Source organism: Equus asinus, chromosome 8, assembly GCF_041296235.1.
Source record: "Equus asinus isolate D_3611 breed Donkey chromosome 8, EquAss-T2T_v2, whole genome shotgun sequence".
NCBI lineage: Eukaryota > Metazoa > Chordata > Mammalia > Perissodactyla > Equidae > Equus > Equus asinus.
This window is the reverse complement of record NC_091797.1, coordinates 75,345,378-75,370,768: the sequence shown is the minus strand read 5'-3', so window position 1 is coordinate 75,370,768 and position 25,391 is coordinate 75,345,378. Positions and strand designations below refer to the sequence as shown.

Genomic DNA, 25,391 nt, shown 5'->3' with positions numbered 1-25,391 from the left:
ACGCGGGGCTGTGCTGCCACCTGCCTCCGACGGGCGGGAAACGTGGGCGCTCCGGGGCAGAATCCCTCCCGCCGAAGCTCCAGCTCGCTGTGGGAAGGTGCCCCGAGCCACCGAGGCTGCGCGGGACGGATGGTACTACTGCCGCCTGGCCCCCGCCGCCCGCTTTCGTTCGCCCGCGGTCGGCTTCCCGGCCTCCAGACGCGAAGGCGTTTTCCCCGCCCTCCGGAACTTAGCGGCTCGAGCACGGTTCCCGCCCGGCCTTGGCGGCAGCCGGAAGCGGAAGTGCTTGCTGGCGGCGCCCCGGCGGCGTCCGGCTGGCGGCTGCGGCGCGCTATGGAGCACGTGACGGAGGGGTCCTGGGAGTCGCTGCCGGTGCCGCTGCACCCGGGGGTGCTGGGTGTGCTGCAGGAGCTGGGTTTCCCGTACATGACGCCGGTGCAGGTACCGGCGCGGCCGGGGAGGAGGGTCCTCCGCGCGCAGGGGCGGATGCCAGGCACCCGCTTAGTGGGACGTGGCCGGCAGGTGTGAGCATCAGGCTCGCATCCTGGGGTTCTCTCCCCTCCAGCCGGGGCGTCTGCCGCCCAGCCTCCACTGATGCCGCGCTGGCTACTGATCCGGGCAGGCAGAGGCGGCAGGCGGCGGCGCACCTGTGCCCGGGTCTTCACTCCTCCCCACCCCCGGGCGCTGGGGCCTCAGTGCCTAGTTCATATCCTGGCTCTGCACCTCTGGCAAAAGACTTAACCTCTCTGTGCTTCATTTCCCTTCTCTGTGAAATGACCAGAATATTACCTGCCTCATACGGTTATTGTGGGAATTTCATAAGACAGTGTTGGACGCATTATGGGAGCTTCATAAATATTACCTGCTGTTGTTCTTGTTGTTATGTGGGCTAAGTGAAGCGTCCAGCTTATTCAAGAAATGTTTGTTGAGGACGTACTCAACAAACGTATCAGGTACTTTTCTAGGCTCTGGGGGGGTTTTGCAGTGTTGGTCCCCACTCACGGGCCTTATTTTCTAATGCAGGGAAGAGAGAAAGGAGTAATAGAATAAGATAATTTCAGCTCCTAAGTGTTATGAAGGAGCCAAAACAGACTGATGTGGTAGATAGTGACAAGAAGGGACAGGATAGGAGGTAGGACAGGGTGTTGGGGAAGGCCTCTCTTAGGAGGTGTCATTGAGCTGATACCTGAATGATTGGGAAGGAGCTGGCTGTGGGGTGATGAAGGGGGATTCTGGCAGCGAGAAATGCCAGTGCAAATGTCCTGGGGCTGGACAGTGAGCTTGGAGGAACAGAAAGAAGGCCTTTCTGGCTGGAGCATGGTGAGTAGTGTAAGAGATGAGGAAAGCGGGGTCCAGGTTGTGCAGGGTCATGTAGGAGCTTGGCTTGGATTCTAAATGCAGTGGGAAGACATCTTACATGGGAAGCTGTGCAAGAAGGCAAGGGATGTGACTGATGTGTAGAGAACGGACTTTGGAGCATTAAGAGAAGAAGCGAGGGTGTCAGTTGGGAGGCCGTTGTCCAGTGAGAGAGGTGGTGGCTTGGAGTAGAGAGGAAGCAGTGGACATGGAGACGTCAAGGTTGAGACAGCTTTAGCGTTCCTTGAAAGAGGAATCTAGGGGGACTCTGAGGGTGGTGTCCTTATTGGCTGAGTGGATGGTGGTACCATTTACCCAGATGAGGAAGGCTGGGAGTGGTGACATGTGAATTTCAGAGGGAAATTCAGGAGAATTCAGTTGAGATGCCGATGAGATCCTCAGGAAAGCTGTGGAGGCAGCAGGCAGGGCTGGAGATAAAACTTGGGAGGGCCGTGTGCCAGGCCTTGGGAATGTATGCAAACGAGATCCAGTCTGCCATCAGAGGTGGTTCGTCTCCGACTGTGCTGTCCACTATGGTGGTCACTAGACACATGTGGCTATTGAACACTTGAAATATGGGGAGTCCAAATTGAGATGTGCTCTGAGTGTAGAATGCACAGTGGATTTCAAAGGCTAAGTATGATGAAGAATAGAAAATATCTCATTAGTTTTAAAAATAGTGATTACATGTTGATGTGAGAATAGTTTGGATAGATTGGGTTAAATAAAAGGTATCATTACATTTATTTAACCTCCTTTTACTTTTCTTAACATGGCCACTAGAAATTTAAAATCACCTGTGTGGCTCATATTTCTGTTGGACAGCAGTGGCGTAGAGCAGGGTTTCTCAGTCTCTGCACTGTTGACATTTTGGACTGGGTAATTCTTTGCTGTGGGGGTTGTCCTGCGCCATGTAGGCTGTTTAACAGCATCCCTGGCCTCTGCCTACTAGGTGTTAGTAGTACATACTCCCCCCCCCCCGCCCCCCGCATTGCCAGGTGTTCCCTGGGGGCACAGAAATCACCCAGATTGAGAACCCCTTGTGCAGAGACAGTTAGAAAAGTCCGACATGTGCTGTGATGGGGTGAGCTCAGGCTCTGGGGACCAGGAGTGGAATCCTGGAGGGGTCACCTCAAAGCCACAACCTATGTCTGCTTCCAGTTTAGCCACTGATGGCTGAAAGCAAAGGGCTGGGCTTCTCGTAACGCTGGAGGTCCTGCGCAGTGTTTACAATGAGAAGGCTTACTTGAAGCATTGTTCTCTGATACTGGAGCTGCAAGGGACCTTAAACTCAGTGTCTTCAAACTCTTCCTGGTCCAGAGAGGAAAGGTAGGCGAGGCAGGGCTAGAACTCAGGACTCCCGAATCCCATCTCAGCCCGCTTTCCCCTCCACACCGTCTGTGCAGACACCCTTGACTTGTTACCTTGGAGCCCACCCCTCTGGGGTGCCTTGTGGTGACTCCACTCGGAGTCCACATTGTGGTGGGATCCACCGAGGCCACCCCGTAGGTTCTAGGGCTTTTGGCCTCATCCTTGGAGTCCTGGCGTTCTCTAACCAGTGCTTTGCCATCTCTCTCTTCAGTCTGCAACCATCCCTCTGTTCCTGAAAAACAAAGACGTTGCTGCAGAAGCGGTGAGTACCTCGTGTCAGGCCAGCGCCCTCCTGCCTTCCCTCCAGAGTGAACCGTGAGGGGAAGCCAACCAAGACTTTCTCCCCCGCAGGTCACAGGTAGTGGCAAAACCCTCGCTTTTGTCATCCCCATCCTGGAGATTCTTCTGAGAAGGGAAGAGAAGTTAAAAAAGAGTCAGGTGAGGAGAGCCGGTGATATATTTCACTTACTCATGGGAGAGTTCACAGTTGAGTAAGAAGCTAGTCAAAAGCTTGGGGGGAAAGGAAGTCTATCCTCATTAGTCACTGTATTGTATCCTCATACAGTCACTGTAGGATGCTGTATTTGTGAATTTGCCTATTCATTAAAACTTATTCGGAGCCCCCAAATCAGTACCCTCTGTGCTTTCGTGCTCATTCACGGACTTGTGCAGAGCAGTGAGAAATTGGAGTTGCCTGATGTGCACGTCCCCAGCTGAGTGTGAACCAGGCAGCGCTCGGCCTTCTTGTTTCAGCTGTAAACAGGTGTCATTTTCATGGTCTCCTGACTGCCATGGTTTTTGCATTTTTGTTGGTGGTTTCACTGTTAAAATGGCCCCCAAACATGGTACTGAAGCGCCGCCTAGTGTTCCTGAGAGCAGGGAGGCTGTGCTGGGCCTCGGAGAGAAAACACTTGGGTTAGATGAGCTTCGTCCAGGCGCGAGTGACAGTGCTTCTGGCAGAGAGTTCAACGTTAGTGAATCAACAGTATGTATTGAGCGAGGCGTCTTTAAACAGAAGCACAGGTAAACCAGGTTATGTGTGGATCGGGTGACAGAAATGTGAGCGGAGGCTGGCGGGGACCTAACCCTGTATTTGCCCTGGGAGCAGTCGTTCAGTATTCGCTAGTTCGGTGTTCGTGGTGACTTTATGGAACAGGACTACTGCAAATAATGAGAGCTGACTGAAATTCAAGGGAGTTGATGTGCACTGAGACCAGATGCTGCTGGAAAAGCCCAGGAAGTGCTGCTTCTCTGGGGATTTCCTCTGTGAGGTGGAGGGTGCGGGGCATGTGTGTTCAGCTCTGCGAGCCCGGAGCACTGCTCATCGTGTTTGTCCCCTCACGTGGGCAGGTGGGAGCCATCATCATCACGCCCACGCGAGAGCTGGCTATTCAGATAGATGAGGTCCTGTCGCATTTCACGCAGCCCTTCCCGCAGTTCAGGTAACTCGGATGCAGTGTCTCTCTTAGCCACCAGCTTTGATTTTGCCTGACTTGCTCCAACACCTGTTTCTTGTTTTAGCCAGATTCTCTGGATTGGAGGCAGGAATCCTGGAGAAGATGTTGCGAGGTTTAAGGAACAGGGGTAAGTTTGCTTGCTTCTGCTCTCGGCACTGAACCCAACAGGAATCAGTGTGTGATCTAAGTGGTCTCATCCCTCCCACGGTGGTCCCTGACCTCGCCCTGAGCCTCAGACCCACAGATGCCACTTACCTGCCTGGCATCTCACAGCCATTGCAAAAATGTCTAAATGTGGCTTGGAATTTTCCTCCCCAGACGTGCCCGTCCTCTGGAGTTTCCCGTCCATCTGTCTATGCAGGTGTGCTCCTGAAGTCTGAGAGTCAGCCTTGACACCTCACCGTCCCCTCCATTCCCGCCTCACAGTTAACCATCACCAAATCCTTCCTTTCCTCTCCAAAGCCTCTCTCCAACCATCACCCTTTCTCCCTCACCACCTCTCCCGCTCATTTCTCTCCTGGGCTCCTGCAGCAGCTTGCTCTCTCTTCTGTGTTTTGACTCTTGCCCTCTTATAATCCACTCTCCACATAGCAACCAAAGTGGCCTTTTCAGGCCACTTCACTCATTGCAAACTCTTTAGTGGCTCCTGCTGGCCCTTAGGGTAGATGCTAATGTTTGTACAGGGCCTGCGAGGCCTCCATTCTCCACTGCCACCACCCTCCCACCCAAGCCTGGCGCTGCTGTGGTGACCTGGCTTTCTCCTGGGTCCTGTGTGGGCTGGCCTCTTCCCTATCGCTGGGGGGCTCGGGAAAGTCGGGGTGGTGTCTGTCTTGCAGCATTTTATCTTCAGAGCTTAGCGTGGGGCTAAGCACACAGCAGGCGTTTAGTAAGCACTCAGAATAAGTGTTGAAGCACATGGTGGCCATCAGTCCTTTGGATTTTACTCAGTCCCGCCATGAATAAGGTTTGAAATGAGCAGTGATAGGTTTTGAGCCCAGGTTGGTAGTGAACCTTAATAAAGAGATCTATCCTTCATTGAGTGCTCACTCTGTCCCAGCTATAACGTGAGATCCTTTCCAGCAGGAGTCCCCCACTCAGGTTCCTCCAGGGCGCAGGCTAATATCAACGTGTGAGGATAAATGTGAGGAGGTGCGGATGGGAGGGACTGGCTAGTTTATACCCGGATACTCGTCTCCAGCTGGTACTTGTCTTGCAGGACCCTCAGCTCAGTATTGCCAAATTTTGAATTTTTTAAAAAGAATGTGGAGTTGTAGGTTTCTGTGTGTGATCTCCAGATTTTTTAAACTGTTGGCATGTGATTCACATTTCAGAAAAAACCATCTTGAAGGTCAGCCAATTTATGGGGTCACGTTTGGCCTTCAGTCTGCCAGTTTGTCATCGTTACCTAAAATTCTCGCTCATTCTGTTAACACCCTCATTTTATAGCTGAGTTACCTGGGGCCCAAAGTGGTTGAGTAACTTGCCCTAGGTCAGGGGTTGGCAAACCTTTTCTGTTTTTTACAGACGGTAAATATTTTAGTTTTGTGGACCTCACAGTCTGTGCTGCTGGACCACAGCTGTTCAGCTCTCCTGTCGTACTGTGAAAGCCGCCACAGACAGCACGTGAATGAAGTGTTGTGTGGCAATAAAATGTCACAAAAACAGTTGGGGGCCGGATTCGGCCGATGGGCCAGAGTTTGCTGACCCGGCCTAGGTGTTAGCCTGGAACCCAGATCTGCCCCCTCGCGGCCCAGCTTCCCCTGCAGCACACTCTCCTCCCACTCTCTGCTCTTCTTTCTCTTCCCTGGGATTGAGGTGACCCTTGGGGGATACAAAACTTGGTATTTGGAATCATAAATATTCCCAAGACCCAGAGAGTGCAGTAAATGTCAACCTTGTTTTCCAAGTGGGAACATCATCGTGGCGACTCCAGGCCGCTTGGAGGACATGTTCCGCAGGAAGGCCGAGGGCCTGGATCTGGCCAGCTGTGTGCGGGCCCTTGATGTCCTGGTTTTGGATGAAGCAGACAGACTTCTGGACATGGGGTTTGAGGCAAGGTACTGGATTTAGGACTTTACCAGCTTTGGGTCCAAAGGAGAGCAAAATAGAATTCCTTTATTACTTCCTGTCTTTATTAGCCACGTTTGAGTTTCAAATCATTCGGTTGTTTGGCCTTTCAAATTCTACCTCACAATTTAAATTCCAGTTCTTTTTTCTTAAGATGCATTTTCCTTCATGGTTTCTTAAAAGGTTTGTGTCTGTGTATTTCTCAAATAAACAGCTTTATTGGGATATAATTCAGATATCATATAATTCACCCCTTTAAAGGGTACGGTTTAATGGTTTTTAGTCTCAAAAAGTTTTGTGTCTTAATTGCACTCTCTTCTTTTCACTGCCCTATATTATAAAAGTATAATTATATGCTTATATTGGAGAAACCTTGGAAAAATGAGAGTATAAAGAAGAAATAAAAATCACCCATAATCTCACCTTCCAGTAATAGCAACTCTAAATATTGTGATAGTTTCTCTTCCAGTCTTTTTAAATACCTGTTTAGTATCATAACACACTATTTGTTGATGATGCTGATAAATGAGGGGGTTAAGGTTGAGCCCTCTTTTTTAGCATAAACACCATCCTGGAGTTTTTGCCAAAGCAGAGGAGAACCGGCCTTTTCTCTGCCACTCAGACGCAGGAAGTGGAGAACCTGGTGAGAGCCGGCCTCCGGAACCCTGTCCGCATCTCCGTGAAGGAGAAGGGCCTGGCCGCCAGCAGCACCCAGAAGACCCCCTCCCGCCTGGAGAACTACTACATGGTGAGCCCTGGAGCTGCTTCTCACTGGTTCCTGCGGTCAGTAATAACGATAGTGGGTCTGAGGGACAGCGTGGGCACTGTGGTTAGCAATACTGTGTTGTATACTGGAAATTTGCTAAGACAGTAGGTCTTAAGTGTTGTCACCAAAAAAAGGGTAACTATGTGAGGTGACGGATGTGTTAATTAACTTGATTGTGGTCATCATTTCACAATGTATATGTATATTAAGTCATTACATTGTACACCTTAAATATCGACATAGATTTTTTTTGTTTTTTTGAGGAAGATTAGCCCTGAGCTAACATCTGCCGCCAATCCTTCTCTTTTTGCTGAGGAAGACTGGCCCTGAGCTAACATCCGTGCCCATCTTCCTCTACTTTATACATGGGACGCCTACCACAGCAGGGCTTGACAAGCGGTGCCATGTCCGCACCTGGGATCCAAACCAATGAACCCCGAGCTGCCAAAGCAGAGCATGCGCATGTTTAACCGCTGCGCCACTGGGCTGGCCCCTAGATATAGATGTTTTTAATATAGTAATATACTTAAATATATTTACAGTTTTTATTTGCCACCTATATCTCAATAAAGCTTGGGAAAAAATGAAACAAGTATTCTACCCAAAGCAGTTTATTGAAAAAACTTAATTTTTTTTGACTTAAACTGCTTTCAATAAGCTTAGTTCTGTTTTTCCTTTTAAACGATCAACTGTAATAATGGTTTTAGCAGTTGATTAGATTTTTGTGTTTCTACTTACTCGAAAAATGATTCCTTAATTTTTTAACTTCACTGTCTGTATGTTTTATCAACATGGTATACAGTGTTCCCACTAACATAAGGCAACTCTTAGCAGTTAAAACAAACAAGCAAACAGTAATGATGACAGGTGCTCTAGGGATTAGCTTGCAGTTTTCTAGGAAAGTAAATCTATAAAGTGATATCCAGTGGCACATTTTAAAGTGCATTTGGGGAGAGAGCCAGGACAAATGGTATGGGTGGTCATACTCGTCATTCAACAAGTAAGTGAGTAAGCAAGTTAACGTGGGCAGAAAGTTATTTTAAGCATAGTCTCCAAGGACAGTGTGTATGGACCACCTACCCCCAAGCGATCAACTGTTTATACACGTGCATGGGGTGTGCTGGGTGCAGGCACGGGAAACACTGGGTCCTGAGTTAGAGAAGGGCACAGCCAGACATGCAGGTGACACACAGGAAATCACATGATAGGCTCACTCCGAAGGAGACTTTGTTAGGCCACAGCGTTCTGCTGCTTTGCGAGCTGGATGTTGGGTAGTTTTGACCTGCAGCTGGGAATTGCTGATTTTGCAGCACTCCACCCTCTCTGTCTACCTGTAGGTTCCTCCCCGGGCAGTGGGGGCTTTTGGAAATGTGATTATTTAGTAACGAGGCCACCCTCTTCCGTTCCTCCCGTTGCTGGGATGGGCTAGGAGGCATCCAGAGAGCACGGCCAGCCAGGGTGGCAGCACTATTTGGGAACCAGGAGAACCCACAGGCCAGTGTCACGTCTTGACAAGCCACCTCTAAATCGCCAGCCAGGGTTAGGGTTTTGCTTTTGGCCAACAGGGGCTCCTCAGCTCGTGAATACAGCCACATGTTCACAAAGAAGTGGGCTGCTTTAAAAACCAGTGTCTGTTGCTGTGGACTGTAAGGGTGACGAGTCTGCTGTCCTTTGTGTCAGTTCATGGGGGAATTGAAGGTAGAACAGGTTTGCAGTCAGAAACCACCTCTAGTGCAGCTGCCTGGAGGATGCTGCTGAAGTCCGACAGGCTCATGTGAAGTGGGAGTCACCCTCGACGTTGACATTTCTGAGGCTGGGTTGTAAAGGCAGGAGGCTGGCTCTTCCAGGCAGAGGGAGGGGTCCAGTAGATGGGGTAGTGGTTAAGAGCGCGGGTGCATATCTTGGCTTCAGCCCTTACTACCTGAATTAGATGAACTCACCAGGTCGTTGCCTGTAAGATGGGGTCTAGGAGTACCCACGTCATAGGGTTGTTGTGAGGATTAATCTGTTAATACAGATGGAGGTTTTTAGGCCAGTGCTGAGTACACAGCAAGCACTAACAAATGTTAGCTTTAGACACCCACTGTGGCTGCTGTTGCGTTCTGCTGTTTGCACTCATTTAAGTGATTGCATTTAGAGATGTCTGAGTGTGTGAGAAGAACTTCCCCACTGAGCACTTGGTTTTGGTAAAAAAGAGGGAATGCATCCAGGTGGATTTCCTCTCCAGTTTAGGCCTGAACGGAGCATTCTTATTCAGAGGCTGGAGTCCGTCTCCATGGAGGTCTTTACATTCATTATGTACATTCCTTTCTGGAAACCTATGTTCACTTTAGAGCAGTGATTTCTGAACCTGGCTGTGCATCAGAATCTCCTGGGCGCTCTTAAATGATATGGATTCTTGGGTCCACACCTGGACCTCCTGAATCATAATCTGTATGCTGTGCCCAGGAACCTGCATTAAAAAAAAAATCTACCCTGGAGATGGTGTGGCTGGCATGGTGGCTGCCTGTATATTGGGATTTGGAATGACTGCTTTAGATGACTGTGTGTCTCACTTACATGATTTGTGACTTGTATGTGTCAGCAGCTCACGGTGATGTTTGTTCTGAGCCGGGCAGACTGATCAACATTCTACTAAAGTCATGGAAGAAATCAGATTCCTTAAAATTTAAGGCTGAAACTCAAAATAGCTATGGGGATTGTTACTGTCAATAAATTTGTTTTTATGTGATTAGTTTTCCTTTTTATTTTGTAGGTATGTAAAGCAGATGAGAAATTTAATCAGCTGGTACATTTTCTTCGCAATCATAAGCAGGAAAAACACCTGGTCTTCTTCAGGTAATCATTGTGGACTCTGTGGTAGGAGGCTCGGGGCTCAGCTACACCCAGATGTATGTAGCTCTCAGGTTTAGAAGTCCATTTAGGATGATTCTCTCAGTAAGGAATGCTTTTGGCTGCAAATAACTGAAAACCCAACTTCTATGGCTCAAGCAGGAGGAGTTTATTTTTCTCCTGTAAAAAGAAGTCCAGAGGTAGGTGGTTCCTGGCATTGGTTTATGTCTCAGCAATGTCAAGGCCCGTGTTTCTGCAGTTGTCTTGGCCCCTTCTTGTATGTCACCTCATAGTTTCAAGATGACCGCCGTCACACCCTCTATCCCGTCTGCAATGAAAGCAGATAAAGGAGGAAAGGCAGAGGGGGCGAGAAGGGCAGTGTTAGCTCTATCCATCCTTTTTAATCAGAAGGACAAAAAGCTTTCTCAGAAACCCGTCCTCCCTAGCTGACTTCTGCTTTCATTTTCTGGGCAAAAGTGGGTCACCCACAGCCGCTCAGTTCAAGAGAGCAGAGAAAATGTGGAGCTGTCCCAGCCTCTGTGGTGAGGGAGGCCGAGGAGGAGGTGGTGGGGAACGGTGTTTGGTCAGCCAGCCCAGTGTCTGCCCCTGTGGGGTTTTGTCCTGTTGTCCAAATGCAAGATAGGGATAGATGTGTGTGTTCTTTGAGTTTGCTTTTCCCTCCTCAAATATACCTGTGGCGTTGTTTTTCGGCAATACCAAAAGAATTTTTTTTCTTTTCCATCTGCCATTCCACCGGTAAAATGCATTAGCTATACTGACCCACAGTTAAAAAATATACCCTGGTGTATACACTCACACACAACTGAAACAAGGATTTCATAAAACTGCACTCAACTGGGTGGGAGGCATTCTCGTGTCTTCTTTTCTGCTCTAATTTTTAAACAGTGCTGGTCCAAACTCATTAAATCAATTTCAGGACCCACCAGATTGCTTTCAGGATCTCTGGGCTGTGACCCTCTGTGTGAAAAGTGCTTTATTATGTACCTCTGTGACTCATGGTGGACACAGTGCAGACTCTGGGAGCAGTCACTTGGCACAGATGTTTAAGATGGAGGTTTTTAAGTAGAGAAGAGTTAGCCCAAATTGGATTCCTGCAGCCTGGTATAGCGGGAAGAAGATTGGAGAAGGAATCAGACCTTGGTTCTGGTTCTGGCTCTGCCATTCACACTTGTACTGCCTCTGCATAAGCTTCAGTTCCCTCATCGGCAAAAGGATGTGGCATCACTTTGGAATCCCTCCAAATAAAAGGGGGTCAGGGCGAGCCTTTTATTAGAAGGGTGCTGTATAGCGAGCTCACAGACTCAATGACAAAGTTGAGTCCCCAGCCCCTAGGGGAGACTGGATCTGGGCGGCCCCAGAGAGCTCTGTGGCTCTCTAGGGCACATCCTCATTGGGATGACCCTGCTCCAGCCCCCTTTTGTCCTTGGGTGACTCGACTCCAAGTCCAAAATTCTGGGAGAGAGGATCAGATTGGTCAACTTGGGTTATCTGCCACGCCCTTGGGGATCACACTAATGGGGGAAGAAGCAGTTCCCCAAAAGAGAAGCAGGAGTGTTTTGAAATCTTATAAAACTATTTACATTTAAGATGCCATTGTTTTTGTTAAGAATGACTACTTCAGTTTAATTTGTTTCTCAGAGGGCCAGGGAAATTCCCCTTGCTAGAACATCTTTAGACAGTGGGAACACATCCTTGGGGTTTTAACTCATGTTGAAGGGATTTTGTCAAGATTGGCCTTTCGTGGGCTGAGGGGTTTTCAGATTTGAGCTTGGCTGTAGGTGATATTCGTAGTTGTTCTCTTCTGCATTCTCCCGAAGAGGACTGGGTCATCTCCGCTGCGCCTGGCGCTGTGGCCTCCCTGCCCCGCCCGTTGTGGAAGGACTAAGATGGCCAATGACCTAAGCCCTCTGTCCCTCCCGCAGCACCTGCGCCTGTGTGGAGTACTACGGCAAGGCTCTGGAGGCCCTGGTGAAGAGCGTGAAGATAATGTGCATCCACGGAAAGATGAAATACAAGCGCAATAAGATCTTCATGGAGTTCCGAAAACTGCCGAGGTGGGTTGGCTCGTTGGATGGCAGCTCTCCACCGCTGTCCACTTCTTCAGGTCCCCGAACCTGCTCTTTTCTCCCCGTCTCTAAGCCTTTGCATCTGTTGTTTTCCCTGCCTGGAGCCCTCTTCCTCCTCTAACCCAGTTATCCTGTCTTCTCTGCGTAAGTGCTCAGAGTCCCTGCCCCTCTGATCCCCACTGCACTCGGCTGTACTGACTTCCTTAGTTACCTATCGACTTCCTGCTCGATTTGAAGCTCCATGAGAACAGGAATCTGGACATTGTGTTCACTCCTGCATCCCCCGTTTCTAGTCCAGGGCCTGGCCAGTGGGGGTTTGATCACTATCTGTGGACCTGGTGAAGAGAGCAGTTGGAACAATCCGTGAAATCCAGCTTGCTGGCTGTCAAGCCAGTGACTACAAAGCAGGGAACTTGTGTCTCTTAATGACCATGACTTGATTCTTTTTGGGCATAAAAATATTAATTTTTTTTTTTAAAGATTGGCACCTGAGCTCACATCTGTTGCCAATCTTCTTCTTCTCCTCCTCCTTCTCCCCAAAGCCCCCAGGACACAGTTGTATATTTTTAGTTGTGGGTCCTTCTAGTTGTGGCATGTGGGACACCGCCTCAGCGTGGCCTGATGAGCAGTGCCATGTCTGCGCCCAGGATCTGAACCAGCCAAACCCTGGGCTGCTGAAGTGGAGCACGCGAACTTAACCACTTGGCCATGGGGCCGGCCTCTAATTTTGTTTTTCTTAATCACTGAGCATCCTGGCTACATTAAAAGCACTTGTTTTGGGCAAAGTGATACAACTGACTGTTACCCCTCAGTCAGAGAGGGAAAATTTCACTTGTTCTTTTCAAGGGCTACAAAGGATGAGACCCACTGCAGTTTCTTTCTTCAAGTGGAAATATGCTAATTTTAAGGATCCTTTCACTGTCTTCTCCACACCTCCTATTTTCATTGGGAATTTGTGAAGTGCTAGAGATTCTCAGGAGGAGGAAAAAAATCAAAATGTTATTAGTAAATACTTGCTTTTGTGAGAGATTCTGGAACCTGTATATCCCTGTTGTCATTGAGATCAGTAAAGACTGTTTGATGGTGATGGAAATGGTGGCCTCCTTACTCAGAATGGTGTTTTCTCATTTCTAGTGGGATTTTAGTGTGTACCGATGTCATGGCCCGAGGAATAGACATTCCCGAAGTAAACTGGGTTTTGCAGTACGACCCTCCCAGCAATGCCAGGTACAGCATGACGGAATGTTCCCCTCTCTCCATTGAGGAGTCTAGGCTAACGAAGTATGGATCCTGAGGAAGATAAACATGACATTTGTCAAAACATTATTTTATGTAGCAAAAATAGGCCAACAGGTGAATCCTCATTGGGATGTCAATAGTGATACCATATTATGCAGTAATTAAAAGTATTTTCAAATGCTTTGTAAAGTTCTTGCAGAAATGCACAAGATAGAATGTTTAAAGAAAAACAATACATAACACCATATATAGAAATTTCAATTATTCTCCCAAAGTAATTATTCCTAACAAGTGCTTCTAAACATAGGAAAATGCCTGTAAATATAAACTCCTGAGCAATAATAATGGTTACTTTTCAGTGGATGGCTTACATGTCATTTTTATTTTCTTTTTTATACTTTTCATTGTTTCCTAAATTTCCTACTAGGACCACATCCTACCTGTATCATCAGATAGGCATAAATTTAAAAGTTTTATAGTTCAGTGTCTTACCAAATCCTGTCTGGTTTGCAGTGTATATTTAATCGCCAACTCTTCGGTTGGCAACACCAGGAAGCGGCAGGGTTGGGATTGAGCTGTGGTGTCTGGCAGCTCCAGGTCTGTCCTCTGCTCAGCCGTCATCACGTGGTGACCATGTCCCATCCTGTGTTCACAGTGCTTTTGTGCATCGCTGTGGCCGCACAGCCCGCATTGGCCATGGCGGCAGTGCGCTCGTGTTCCTCCTTCCCATGGAAGAGTCATACATCAATTTCCTTGCAATCAACCAGAAAGTAAGCTGTCTTCGCTCTTCATGTAGAACGCCCAGTGATGGGGGAGCTGGGAAAGTTCTTTTCCAGCAGGTGGTCTGGAACTGAGATTCGGGGCTGCAGACTCACAGGGCCAGGCTGGGGCTGTAAGTGTGGGAACGTGGCTGGCTTGAAGGCTGTGGAGAGGCACCAGTGCCCGGCCCCAGCCGAGTGACACTACTTGGGAGTGCAGCCTAGTGTTGCCATACTTCCAGATCAGGATTATGTAAAATTTGATTTTAAAGTTTTCTTAAAAAATTTAAAATACTTTTGGGACCATGAATACTTGGGTTGGATTGGGCTTCCAGTCCTCTGATTTAAGATTAAAATGAATCGTTTGCCTTTGGGTTTATTGGCACTGGCTCTGACGGGGAAGCCTTGGGGAGGAGATTGCAGCTAGAGGTGAGAATGTGGTCTCTGCAGTGCCCCCTGCAGGAGATGAAACTCCAGAAAAACACAATGGACCTTCTTCCAAAGCTCCAGTCCATGGCCCTGGCCGACAGAGCTGTGTTTGAAAAGGGCATGAAAGCTTTCGTGTCATACGTCCAGGCTTATGCGAAGCATGAATGCAGCCTCATCTTCAGATTAAAGGGTAAGTTGGACTTCTTCCTCACATAATTGTGTCACCATCTTAAACACGTGATGGTCTTACAAGTATGAAATTGCTTTGTCTTATAAAAACGTTAGGCATATGTCAGGGTTAATGTTCTCTACACATTGAAAAGGAAATCTTTCTAGGATTTGAGTAGATAGAATAAACTGGCCACTGGCTGCCGAGTGTTCCTTTTTAGTAAAGATGTAATTATTTTAATTCTAATTAAACCCAATCTGTTAAGACCATTTCGTTAGATAAAGTCACATTGTTAGGGACCTTCCATATTTTGGGTGTGCTAATTCTGGTGTTTTGGTTTAATTAGATCTTGATTTTGCTCGTCTTGCTCGAGGGTTTGCTCTGCTGAGGATGCCCAAGATGCCAGAACTGAGAGGAAAGCAGTTTCCAGATTTTGTGCCTGTGGACGTTAACACAGACACCATTCCCTTTAAAGACAAAATCAGAGAAAAGCAGAGGCAGAAACTACTGGAGCAACAAAGAAAAGAGAAGACAGCAAATGAAGGGAGAAGAAAATTCATAAAAAATAAAGCTTGGTCAAAGCAGAAGGCCAAAAAGGAAAAGAAGAAAAAAATGAATGAAAAAAGGAAAAGAGAAGAGGTAAAGTTTGCAGTTTTCTTTATTACTTAAATATTCATCTTAGAATTCTGAACAAATTTTATGGCAGTAGTATCTTAATAGGAATTGCTGGGGCCCTCACGTTCCTGTTACGGTGGTGACTTGGGTGGGGATGCGCTGTGTGGACGCGGGTCTGAGAGCATGTAGTTCCTGATGACAGCCTGCCGGGTGGTGCTGAGAAACTCAGGAGTTTGCTGGTTTCTTCTCATAGGGCTCGGATATTGAAGACGAGGACATGGAGGAACTTCTGAATGACACAAGGCTCTTGAAAAAGTTTAAAAAGGGCAAAATTACTGAAGAAGAATTTGAGAAGGGGTTGTTGACAAGTGGCAAAAGAAGAGCTAAGACAGCAGATTTGGGGATCTCAGATTCTGAGGACTGCTGATGCCGGCGCCTCTGGTGCAGGGCAGGAGCGCAGGGAGGGCAGGAGCCGGCCTGCACCCGGTAGCTGCTCCTGCTGCGGATCCGAACTGCAGCAGACGCCCGAGCAGCAGCACGTCTCTGAGAGCTGTCCTTTCAGATGGGGGAAAGGGCGGGGCTTCACACTCTTGAATATTTTACTAGAAACATACCAGCCTTGAAGTCTAACAGAAGAAAGTGTAAAATTACTTGAGTGTAAATAATAGATGGCAATATTTATTTTATGGGTTGCCTGTAATTAAAGATCGAATTTTTCTGTGGCTACTTTATACTTATTTTTTAACATAAAGATACTAACGTATACTTGATTTTAGGCTTTTTAAAATCCTTCTGTGTTTTCAGGCACCTGCCCTCCTGGGTGTCCTTCCCCCTGGACTTGAGTTGTCTCTTGATGCACCGCACAGAACACGTGCACAGGGTGGCTGAGGTTGCTGGGGTTTTTCTAAGAATAGTCCCCAGTACTGCCTTATCGGGGAGTATCTGAAACAGGAAGCAAGTCATTTTCTGGGAAAGAAAATTATGTCTGTTCAATAAACTATATCCTTCTAATCGACTGTGTCTTAAGTGTGTGAACGTGCTGCATAGTGTCTTTGCCAAGATGGCCAGTGTGCTTTGGGCCTGGGGTCAGCTCGTAGTAGTGATGCAACACCGTATCAAAATATTGCATATAATTTATTTGAAAAGATGCTGAATTTGTTCCCAAGTACAACTGTAAAAAGCTGTTCGGGACCCAAACATGTTTAAATTCCCATCTTTCACAGATACAGAATGTAAGTTTACAAATGTTCTGGAAGGCATCTTCATTAGTGGTGAGCCACGCAGGATACTCCTGCTAACTGCTGTTTCTGTCTTCTTTGAGTTCTCTTGGTAGTTTGCACTCCATTTGGCTTGATCCTGTCGAGGGGAGGCAGCTCACGTTCCCCACTGGAAGCCTGATGTGAATTCAGCAAGGGTTTCCTGCCTTCCTATGAGGCACCATATGCAACACGTGTCCTGAGCAGCTGTTAGTCACTGAAGCGGCGCCTGGCTGCAGTCAGGAACACCTGCTTTTTAGACGTGCATCTCTCTAACTGATGCTTTTGGCAAATGAGGCTGGAGTGCAGAGAAGATGAAGGGACGGGGACTTGGGCACGTCTTCTATCGTTAGTCAAGTAGCCAATGATCTGACTTGTTTCTGGAAACAAGATGAAAGGTGTCTAGAAACTATAAGCACTATTTACGTTGGGTTTTAGGGGAACTGTGAACATATTTTAGGTAGGACTGAAATGAATAAAAAAAGATTCTCCAAGACTTCTGATTTTAAATCCTTAGTCCATAGATCTTCATTAAGAAAACAGTTCAGTTTTGGCGTGGCTCATGGAGGGGTCAAGTGGGTACTCACCCTGCCCCACCTCTAGCAGCTGTACGCTGGCAAGGAAAGATCCAGTGGTTATAGATACAGCTTGATGAGCTCGTCGCTGACTGCTGAGGGCGTCAGCACCCCCAGGTCTGTAAACAGCAGAGTTATCAAGGAGGGGGAGGTGTAGTCCACCCACGGGTGCTCCTCTTTGAGGTCTTGTCCCGTCTGCGCAGACTTCAGAGTATCTGGCTTATACTGCAGAGAGAGGAAACACAGTTAGTCTGCCCCACAGACTGAGGGCTCTGACGTGCTGAGGCCCTGGCTCTCCAGAAACGGCGCGAGGGCAGAGTGTTGCTCGGGTCAGCCAAATCATGGTGGCCGAGGGCCACAGATAACGAAAAAACCCAAACCATGTGTTCCCTCGTTAGTGTGCTGCATTAACTCCTCCAGACGTCTCAAGATAATTTATTTACAGGGAACTTATACTATGTGCCAGGTACTGTGCTAAGCTCTTCCCATGGATAATCTCAGAATCGTTATAACCCTGATAATCCCATTGTACAGATAACTAAGTTCAGAGTTTAAAATGAAAGGACTCGCCCAGGGTCACATGGTTAGTAAGTGGTAGATGGGAGCTGAGCCCAGACAGTCGACTCCAAAGCCTGGACTGTTGGCCACCAGCTTCCCGTGCCTCCCAGCCCATATCTGCTTAAGTGAATGAGAGACCAAAAGACAAATCCTGGGCACAAAGTAGGTTCTGTGTGTTCAAGTCCAATAACCAAAAATTTATCTTTGTATCCCAAGTGTCGGAGAAAATAGGAACGGGAAGTGAATAAACTTATTGGAACATTCTCAGCACTGCATTTTTCCAAAGGTTTCAGTTTAAACTCAAATATCCCCTCTAATATGTAAAACTCTTGCCTTAAACTCATCTGGGACATCTTGCTGGTTTAGTGGGAAGAGTCGTACAAACTTGAAACTTTCTGCAACCACATAAAAAGGCTTGTTCTGTGCTTTGGCGCACACGGCCATCTGGTTGGTTCCGATCTGAGAAGTCAGAGAAAATGGAAGGTGAGATCTTATGGCACATCTCAAGAGGAAGCACCAAAGTATATGAGTGAACATGAGACATGCAATTCTGGCTTTGGAATTCAATAGGAGATTTTAAAGAAAACAGAATAGACATTTCTCCAAAGATATACAAATGGCCAATGAGCACATGAAAAGATGCTCAAGATCCTTAGTCATTAGGGAAATGTAACTCAAAACCACAAGATACCACTTCACACCTCCTAGGATGGCTATTGTTAAAAGATAAAGCAACAAGCGTTGGCAGGAGGTAGAGAAACTGGAATCCTTGTATGGTGCTGGTGGGAAAGGAAAATGGTGCAGCTGCTATAGAAGAGTGGTTCCTCAAAAAGCTGAACACAATTACCACATGACCCAGCAATTCCACACCCAGGTACACAGCCAAATGGACTGGAAATGGGAACCCATAATGATCACTGTACCAATGTTCGTAGCACCATTACTTACAAGAGCCAAAAGGTAGAAACGATTCAAGTGTCCATCAACTGATGAATGAACAGAATGTGGTCTACCCATTAACAGAATGGAATTCAGCCTTAAAAAGGAATGAAGGAGCGACACCTGCTACAACGTGGACGGACTCTGACAACACCCTCAGTGAAAGAAGCCAGAGTCAAAAAGGACAAACATTGTACAAGTCCACTTATATGAGGTACCTAGAACGGGCAAAATCAGAGACACAAAGGAGAATAGATGGGGCAGGAGTGGATGAGGGAGTTTTTGCTTAATGGTGACAGCTTCTTTGGGGTGATGGAAAAGTTTTGAAAACAGCACTGATGGCTGCACAACAATGTCAATGTAATTAATGCCACTGAACTGGTGGCATTAAAGGTGATTAAATGGAAAATTTTACATTATATATATTTTACCACACGCATAAAAAAACAAATGTTAAGCAACATATAAACTATAACATAACATGTTGATGTCAAATATGCTCAATTAAAAAAATTTAAAAACGTACTTTCAGTTAAAGCCTATTTTGAGTCAGTATAAATTACATTCCCCTAATTTACAGAGATCACTCTCCAAAGCAGAAGGAAACCTGACTAATCTTTGACTGACTACTGCAATGGCTTATGGGAACCGGGAAGCAACTGGACGCAGTGGTGAAGTCCTGAAGCTAATCAGGAGGAGACGAGGAAGCAGAACAGACGAGACTGTCTTGGTGTCCTAGGTCGGCAATGGCTCTCCACGCCTTGAGCAAGGAATTCTGGAGAACGATGCTCCCACCTTGTTAATGATCCCTCCGTTTTCAACAACTCCTTCAGCACCAACTATGACGAGATCCACTTTCTCCATGATGTAGCTAAGGAAATTAAAAAAAACAACTGTTTTCTTGGCTCTTGTTAGTAGCATCACCACCTGGAAAAATTAATATTCCATTTTGATCATGGTGAGTTCCTCCCACAGTTACCTTTCTTCAGAGGAGCGCTTAGCACAATCAACTCTTGGCTCTGTTACCAGTTCTGTTACCAGGGGCATTAAACCCTTTTGTGAAGACAACCCCACAGTAAGAGGCATACTTCACACTGCCGCCCGCAGTGCACATGTACGCATGTAACTGGAGCAAGAATCTCACGACCCAGCGTTTATCCTTACTACGCGTAGCACACTCTATTTTCTGTTCTATTTTAATACAAACAAAACAAAAATTTAAAAACCTGATCTGAAGATGGAAAAATGTTATGTAATTTAAGAATCTTTCGGGTAGGGTGAGGGTTAATTTACCTTTTAAAATGAGCATTAGTAGAATTCTTCAAAATTCTTACTCTTGAATACATTCCTAATTTCCTTAATCATTTGTCTTATGTGTTTTCCTTCTAAGAGATTATTACTCCTATTTTCTCTTGTGAGGCACATTGACAATCCACGGGTCACGTGACCTCGGTTTTAGGCGTGAAGGCTCACGGGCAAAGAATCTGAGCGCTACTGAGGACAGCCCACGCCTCCGGGTGAGGAAGGAGCACTGCGCCCAGGTGCTGAGCCTGACCCGGCCTTTGCACCTGGCTCTTGAAGTGCACCATAATAGGACAAACGACTCCCACTCTCCCCACCAGCCTACAGCCCTGGCTTCTGCGTACACTATCAGGGCCTTATAACACGCTTGCTGGTTTACTGCAGCTATCAATTAAGGGGTGGGACGCTCCCAGTGCAGGTTTATGAATGGGACTCAAACCTTCAACCCAGAACCTGCTCCAGGCCAGCTCTGGGAGTGGGTGAGGAAAAGCGATTGTGGCCAGGAAGCTGGACACTTACCCCACAGCGGCATCCAGGACCACAGTGACAGGGACGTTGAGGTGGCAGAGGGCTTTGGCCATTTTCTTACTGAAAATGACATTTTGAGAACATCAGAGGAAGTCCCATAGTGATGTATGACGAGTCACTTAATTTGGTCAGTGATAAATCATGTTAGCTTGAAACTGAGTCAATATTAATGGATTAAGGGGAAGATCCCAAGACTCTGGACTAAGAAAATGAGCATTTGGGTTCTTTAGAAGGAAGTATGTGTTTCTGGAAAACTATATTCTTGGGGACTATGGGTAAGAGAAGCAAATTTGGAAAAAAAGAGTTTTGCTTTTATTATCTTCTGGATAAAGATGTGAATTATCTATTCTTTGGTAAAAATCTTTCAATTGACACAATCTCTCACCGTTCCTCTGATTTAACTACCAAATAAACCCTCTAGATCCCATATTCCCACGTACAGCAAATTCACAGTGATTTTCTTCCAGGGGCAGAAGTGGGCACTGGCAAAGGCAATGCTGATTGACTGGCAAGTCAGGGGGGCATGTTCTGGCTCCGCTCACGATTCTAACCCTCAGTTTGCTCTTTAAAATGACTGCTGGGCATGTAACCAGATGGAAAGATACTTGCCCTGATAAATCCGGCTGCGACTCAGTAATGTACACACTGAAACGCTTCTTGGCCCTCACAGCTGCTTCCAAGACTCTCAGGACCACTCTGGAGTAGGCGTGAGTTAATATTCTCTGTGGACCAAGACAGCTCTGTCAGAAGGGCAAGCGTCTCAGCAATCCCCACACCCTCGGCCACTCTAATGCATGTTCCTGGTACCCTAAGGCTTTTCTGTATGCATTCTCACAAATCAACTATAATCAGAAAGCGATCCTGGATGGCACTCTGGGTTTTGAGCCCATATACAAGTTGAGAAAGGTTTCTGCCAGAGGAAGACATCATGGGTCTTCCCTTCCCGCAGCAGGTACAGAAGGGGAGTCCCCACACAGTGCCACTCACAGGATACAAAGCCTTTTTATCTGAAGCCCCCTTTAGGCTCTTTGGGTTGTTTTTCCTATTTCTAAGACATGGTTTGGGCCTATAGGCACCAGGAAGCTGGTATAAAATAAATGCAGTGGGCTGGGTGGGGCCAGCAGCAAAGTAGACAGGCCAAGCTCCAGCTGTTGTCACATGGTCCACTGTTGCCAAATCATCGGATTTTTCTAGAGAAGCTGAAAATCTAAAATTTCAATGTTGGCTAACTAATTTTTAAAAAATGTATAAACACTATAAACACAGGTAAACACAACCCATTTACGGGCCAGATACAGTTTGTAGACATTTACGTGCAACCTATAAGGAATAGAGTACAGAGAACTGTACGCTGCAAGATGGACGGACATAGCCCTCTAGCTCCTTTCTGGGTCTCACGTGGGAGCTGGTTGGAAATGCAGGTTCTCAGGCCCTACCCCAGACCTACTGAACCAGAAGCTGCATTTTATAAGATCCCCAGGTACTTCATCCGTATGTTCCAATCTGAGCATCTCTGCTCTAAGTTTAGTCTGAATCAGTGCTGATGCAGTTGGGGATTACACGTTAAACTACACAGAGCACGTGAAGCCCGCAGAACACGGGCAGCGCGGCGAGTCTGCCGGGAGGAGAAGGCCTCAGCCAGAGGCAGTCATGACCCTGCTCCACTGGCCTAAAAATGGCTTTGTCTGCAACTGGCTCTTGCACACGCTCCCCTCACATGTCTTATGTCATTTATTTAATCACACACTTCAAAGGCTGGGAAGAGGTATAAAAAAGGTTTTATATATATATAAAACAGAGGGCAAGCTTTCAGAGTCGAAAGGCAAGTCAGTCATTTTATGGTCGGTGCAGCCTTAGACGGCAGAAGGGAGGTCCGCTGCCGGGGGAGACGCGTCTGTTTTACTGCCCTTCGGCTGGGAGAATGACTGAACTTGCAGCTCCTGTCTTTCCTCGCTTACAAACACTTGGCAGCTTTGCATCTTGGTAACAGCATTTGAAATGAAGTTAAAAAGAAAATCTCACACCAGGGCCCCGCTTCACCAGGAAGACAGTCGGTATTACCCAGGGATGAGAGCTGCTCTGTGCTGATTCAATTCAGATTTAGTACATATCCAATAATAAAAATACTTCTTTAGCAAGACACCTTATCAAATCCAGAATCATCCATGCTGTCCCAATGTTGTTCTCTGCCTGTTTGAAATGACAACCATCTGTAATATCTCCATTTATATAGTGCTTACTATGAGCCAGGCACAGTACAGAGGCTTACACATACCATCTCATTAATCCTCATGACAACCCTGTAAGGTAGGTACTATTATCACCCCTATATAATAGATGAAACAACTGCAGCACAGAGAAGGTAAGTAACTTGTCCATGGTTACACAGCAAGTAAGTGGCAGAGGCAGGATTTTACCCCAGGGGTCTAACTCCGAAGTCCTTGCCCCCAATTCCCACACATGGTAAAAACCTACTCACCGCCCCATCTTTGATGAAAGTATGGCACAGATCCGCAATTTTGTTTCTCGACAGTGATATTCTCCTGAGAAAAAGCTCTCCTCGCTCAATCATGATCTCTTTACATTTGGAGTAATCCTATGAGGGAAGAGCCAAATGAGGGGAACTGGAAGATCCGGGGAAGGCTGAGAATGTTTGTAGCCAAACAGAGAAGCAGAAAGGTAACCCGAGGGAGGGCGGGGGCTTACAGAGTATTCCAGGGAGGTAAGGCTGATGAAGCGCAGGAAGAGCTCGCCGCCTGAGGACACGGCCACGGAGGAGTCCACGCCACACAGGGTTTTTATGGCCCTGGTGAAATTTGCTCTCAGACCCTGGATTGTCTCCCCTGGAATGATCACACGAGGAATGTGATGTTGATTTTAGTATCACTGCCCCTTGTTGGGTCTGCGATTCATTCATTCATTCAACCAATCTTTACTGGGTGTATACTCTATGCCAGGCACTATTCTAGATGCCAGAGATACATCCGCGAACAAGACAGACAGGGTCCCTGCTCTGATGGAACTCCCTTTCTAGTGGAAGATGCAGACAATAAGCAAGCACAGAGAAAAATAAGCAATTTAATTATAGATTGTAATGACAGAAAAAAGCAGAATGATGAGAAAGGTGGAGCTACGTTAGACAGAGTTAAGAGGGATGGTCTCTTGGAGTTGGGGCTATTTAAATTGAGACCTGAGTTAAGAAAGGATCCAGCCACATAAAGATCTGGTGGGAAAGGTTCTAGGCACAGACCATACCATGCAAAGCCCCGAGATGGGAACACATTTGGTGTGAGAAACAAAGAGAGGTCAGCATGGGTGAAGCACAGTTCAATGAGAGACAGTGTGGAAGGAATAAAGGAAAGTAAGCAGCAGCGGCAGGAGGTCTGTGAGGTGGTGCAGGTGACCTTATGTGTTTGAGTGTTACTCTAAGTACAATGGGAAGTCACTGGAGGTTGTCCTATAGACATATGTCTCTGGGCCAGCCTTTCAGACTAAAGAAGGCTTTATTTTGCTTATACAAGATGTCATGCTATACCTAGACTCTTACATTTAGGATGCCTGAATCAGTAGGCAATGACAATGAATGACATTAATACCAGAATTTATTCTGGAATGTTCTTTGTAGCAGCTGCACAGAATCTGGCACAAGACAGAAGCTTAATAAACACTTGTAAAGCTGAACTACTGCTAGAATTTAAGCTTCATGGTTATCTGGATATAAATGGTCACTCTTGATTCGAAGTATATTTCATTTATGAAAGGGCACCCATTTAATGATATCTCGAGGCTCTCTCCAGGTTAAAAGGAGGACTGAAATGAAGGAAGAAGCTGAGCTTGCGGCTACATTACCTTATGTAGGCACGCAGACATCTCTCACTTTCTGCACTTCTAACAGTTATTAGAAGACTTTCCTAACAGGCAGAGTGTTTGAGGACGACACTCTTACCTTTATCTCTCTTCAAGTACTCCAGCAAAGTCTGGATGGCAGCCACTGCTGAGGCCATGTCAGGATCTTCTTTCATTTGAGACTTAAAGTATTCAATTAACTCTGGGAAGAGAGAAAAAAGTGATTCATCAAATTCATTTAGCAGGATGTAAGGCCAGAGAGCTTGTTAATGATTTTTGACCTTAAGAAGAAAACTAATTTTAAAAACACTTTCTTTTCAGGGTGTTTGGCTTCAGGGACATTGTAAATGTTGATGGGAATAGAGATGACAATATTTGCAAGCTCTTTCCCTTTCATTTTTAAAAAGCTATCTGTATACATACAGTGGCATAAAATATAAGCCTCACCAAATGATAGTGAAAGATCATTCTCTTCTTATCCTTGACCCCAAGTGCTGAGAGGATCCCAGAGTCAGCCACCTTACCAATTTCTTCAGCACCCCTCCAGACAAGTCTATGTGAAGGCAAGCCTATTCACCTACATACATATGTACATGTATGTGTTTGTAGAGGTCCACCTCCCTCTTATTTTTTTACATGAAAGGTACTACATATATTAGTTTGTCCTTGTTTTCCTCTTAATAAAACACCTTGGTAACTATTCCAGATGAGCACATCAAATACGCCTTTTTCTTTTGATTCTAGTACCAGATCCAGCAGTGCAGGGGCTCTTACTTATACTTCACATACCAGGAAATCAAGACTGTGAAGACCTGCACACTTCGTCCGAATCTCACTTTTTTGGAGAAGGGCACTGGAAAGCGTGGGGAAAAGGGGATGTTTGGGGATACCCCCAGGACCCATCTCTCGGATACAGGCGCAGAGAGATGAATTTAGTTGTGTTAGAGAAAGCACCTCCAGCCCAGCAGCCTGAGCTTGGAAAGTGACCTCTCCTGGAGCCCAGACTGGGAGGTGCGAGGTGGACGGACCCCTGCGCGGCTCCGCTCAGGCCCAGCAGGTCCGTCCCATCCCGATTTACCCTTGTCATCCATGGTGCCCTCCGGACCGCGGAGCCAGACCGGGCCGACCAGCCTAAGCCGCCTGGATTGCTCCCGCGACCGCGCGGACTCCAACACACACCGACTGACAGCGCGCGGCTCAGCTCCCCGCCCCACTTCCGGCGCTTTGGGGGCGGGGCCGTG

The 25,391-nt window shown here is 46.9% G+C and overlaps 2 protein-coding genes across 6 annotated transcripts; one reads left to right on the top strand and one right to left on the bottom strand.

The window, feature by feature from the left end:
- Positions 1 to 267: 267 nt before the first annotated feature.
- DDX55 (DEAD-box helicase 55) lies at positions 268 to 16,157 on the top strand. Of its 4 annotated transcripts, XM_044776018.2 has the most exons (15): positions 289 to 441; positions 2,518 to 2,685; positions 2,939 to 2,989; positions 3,079 to 3,165; positions 4,078 to 4,169; positions 4,249 to 4,311; positions 6,092 to 6,241; positions 6,874 to 7,034; positions 9,773 to 9,855; positions 11,793 to 11,924; positions 13,071 to 13,163; positions 13,831 to 13,945; positions 14,384 to 14,552; positions 14,878 to 15,170; positions 15,400 to 16,157. In XM_044776018.2, exons 5-15 carry the CDS (start codon positions 4,127 to 4,129, stop codon positions 15,571 to 15,573), a joined length of 1,476 nt encoding a protein of 491 aa, XP_044631953.1. In that variant the 5' UTR covers positions 289 to 441; positions 2,518 to 2,685; positions 2,939 to 2,989; positions 3,079 to 3,165; positions 4,078 to 4,126; the 3' UTR covers positions 15,574 to 16,157. The 4 variants fall into 4 exon arrangements, with proteins under 4 accessions (XP_014714295.1, XP_014714296.1, XP_044631953.1 ...); XM_014858809.3 differs by lacking the exon at positions 2,518 to 2,685 and having other exon boundaries at positions 268 to 441; positions 6,810 to 6,999; XM_014858810.3 differs by lacking the exon at positions 2,518 to 2,685 and having other exon boundaries at positions 271 to 441; positions 6,810 to 6,999; positions 14,438 to 14,552.
- Positions 16,158 to 16,989: 832 nt separating this feature from the next.
- On the bottom strand, positions 16,990 to 25,376 carry EIF2B1 (eukaryotic translation initiation factor 2B subunit alpha). Of its 2 annotated transcripts, none has more exons than XM_014858811.3 (9): positions 25,229 to 25,376; positions 24,251 to 24,352; positions 23,011 to 23,147; positions 22,784 to 22,900; positions 20,914 to 21,026; positions 20,296 to 20,364; positions 19,270 to 19,345; positions 17,869 to 17,994; positions 16,990 to 17,202 (listed from the first exon to the last, which is right to left on the bottom strand). In XM_014858811.3, the coding sequence occupies exons 1-9, from the start codon at positions 25,239 to 25,241 to the stop codon at positions 17,038 to 17,040; spliced, it is 918 nt and encodes a 305-aa protein (XP_014714297.1). In that variant the 5' UTR covers positions 25,242 to 25,376; the 3' UTR covers positions 16,990 to 17,037. The 2 variants fall into 2 exon arrangements, with proteins under 2 accessions (XP_014714297.1, XP_070372008.1); XM_070515907.1 differs by having other exon boundaries at positions 20,296 to 20,360; positions 20,910 to 21,026; positions 25,229 to 25,367.
- Between the last annotated feature and the right edge of the window lie 15 nt (positions 25,377 to 25,391).

Bases quoted from the DNA above. Each gene is read 5' to 3' on its own strand.
- DDX55 (XM_014858809.3), top strand. From the start codon at position 334: ATGGAGCACGTGACGGAGGGGTCCTGGGAGTCGCTGCCGGTGCCGCTG. The intron at 4,312-6,091 runs GTAAGTTTGCTT...TTGTTTTCCAAG, and splicing joins GCGAGGTTTAAGGAACAGGG to TGGGAACATCATCGTGGCGA. The intron at 13,946-14,383 runs GTAAGCTGTCTT...TGGTCTCTGCAG, and splicing joins TCCTTGCAATCAACCAGAAA to TGCCCCCTGCAGGAGATGAA.
- EIF2B1 (XM_014858811.3), bottom strand. The intron at 20,365-20,913 runs GCAAGTATCTTT...TGTCATTTTCAG, and splicing joins TCGCAGCCGGATTTATCAGG to TAAGAAAATGGCCAAAGCCC. The intron at 17,203-17,868 runs GCAAGAGTTTTA...CTCTCTCTGCAG, and splicing joins ATGTCCCAGATGAGTTTAAG to TATAAGCCAGATACTCTGAA.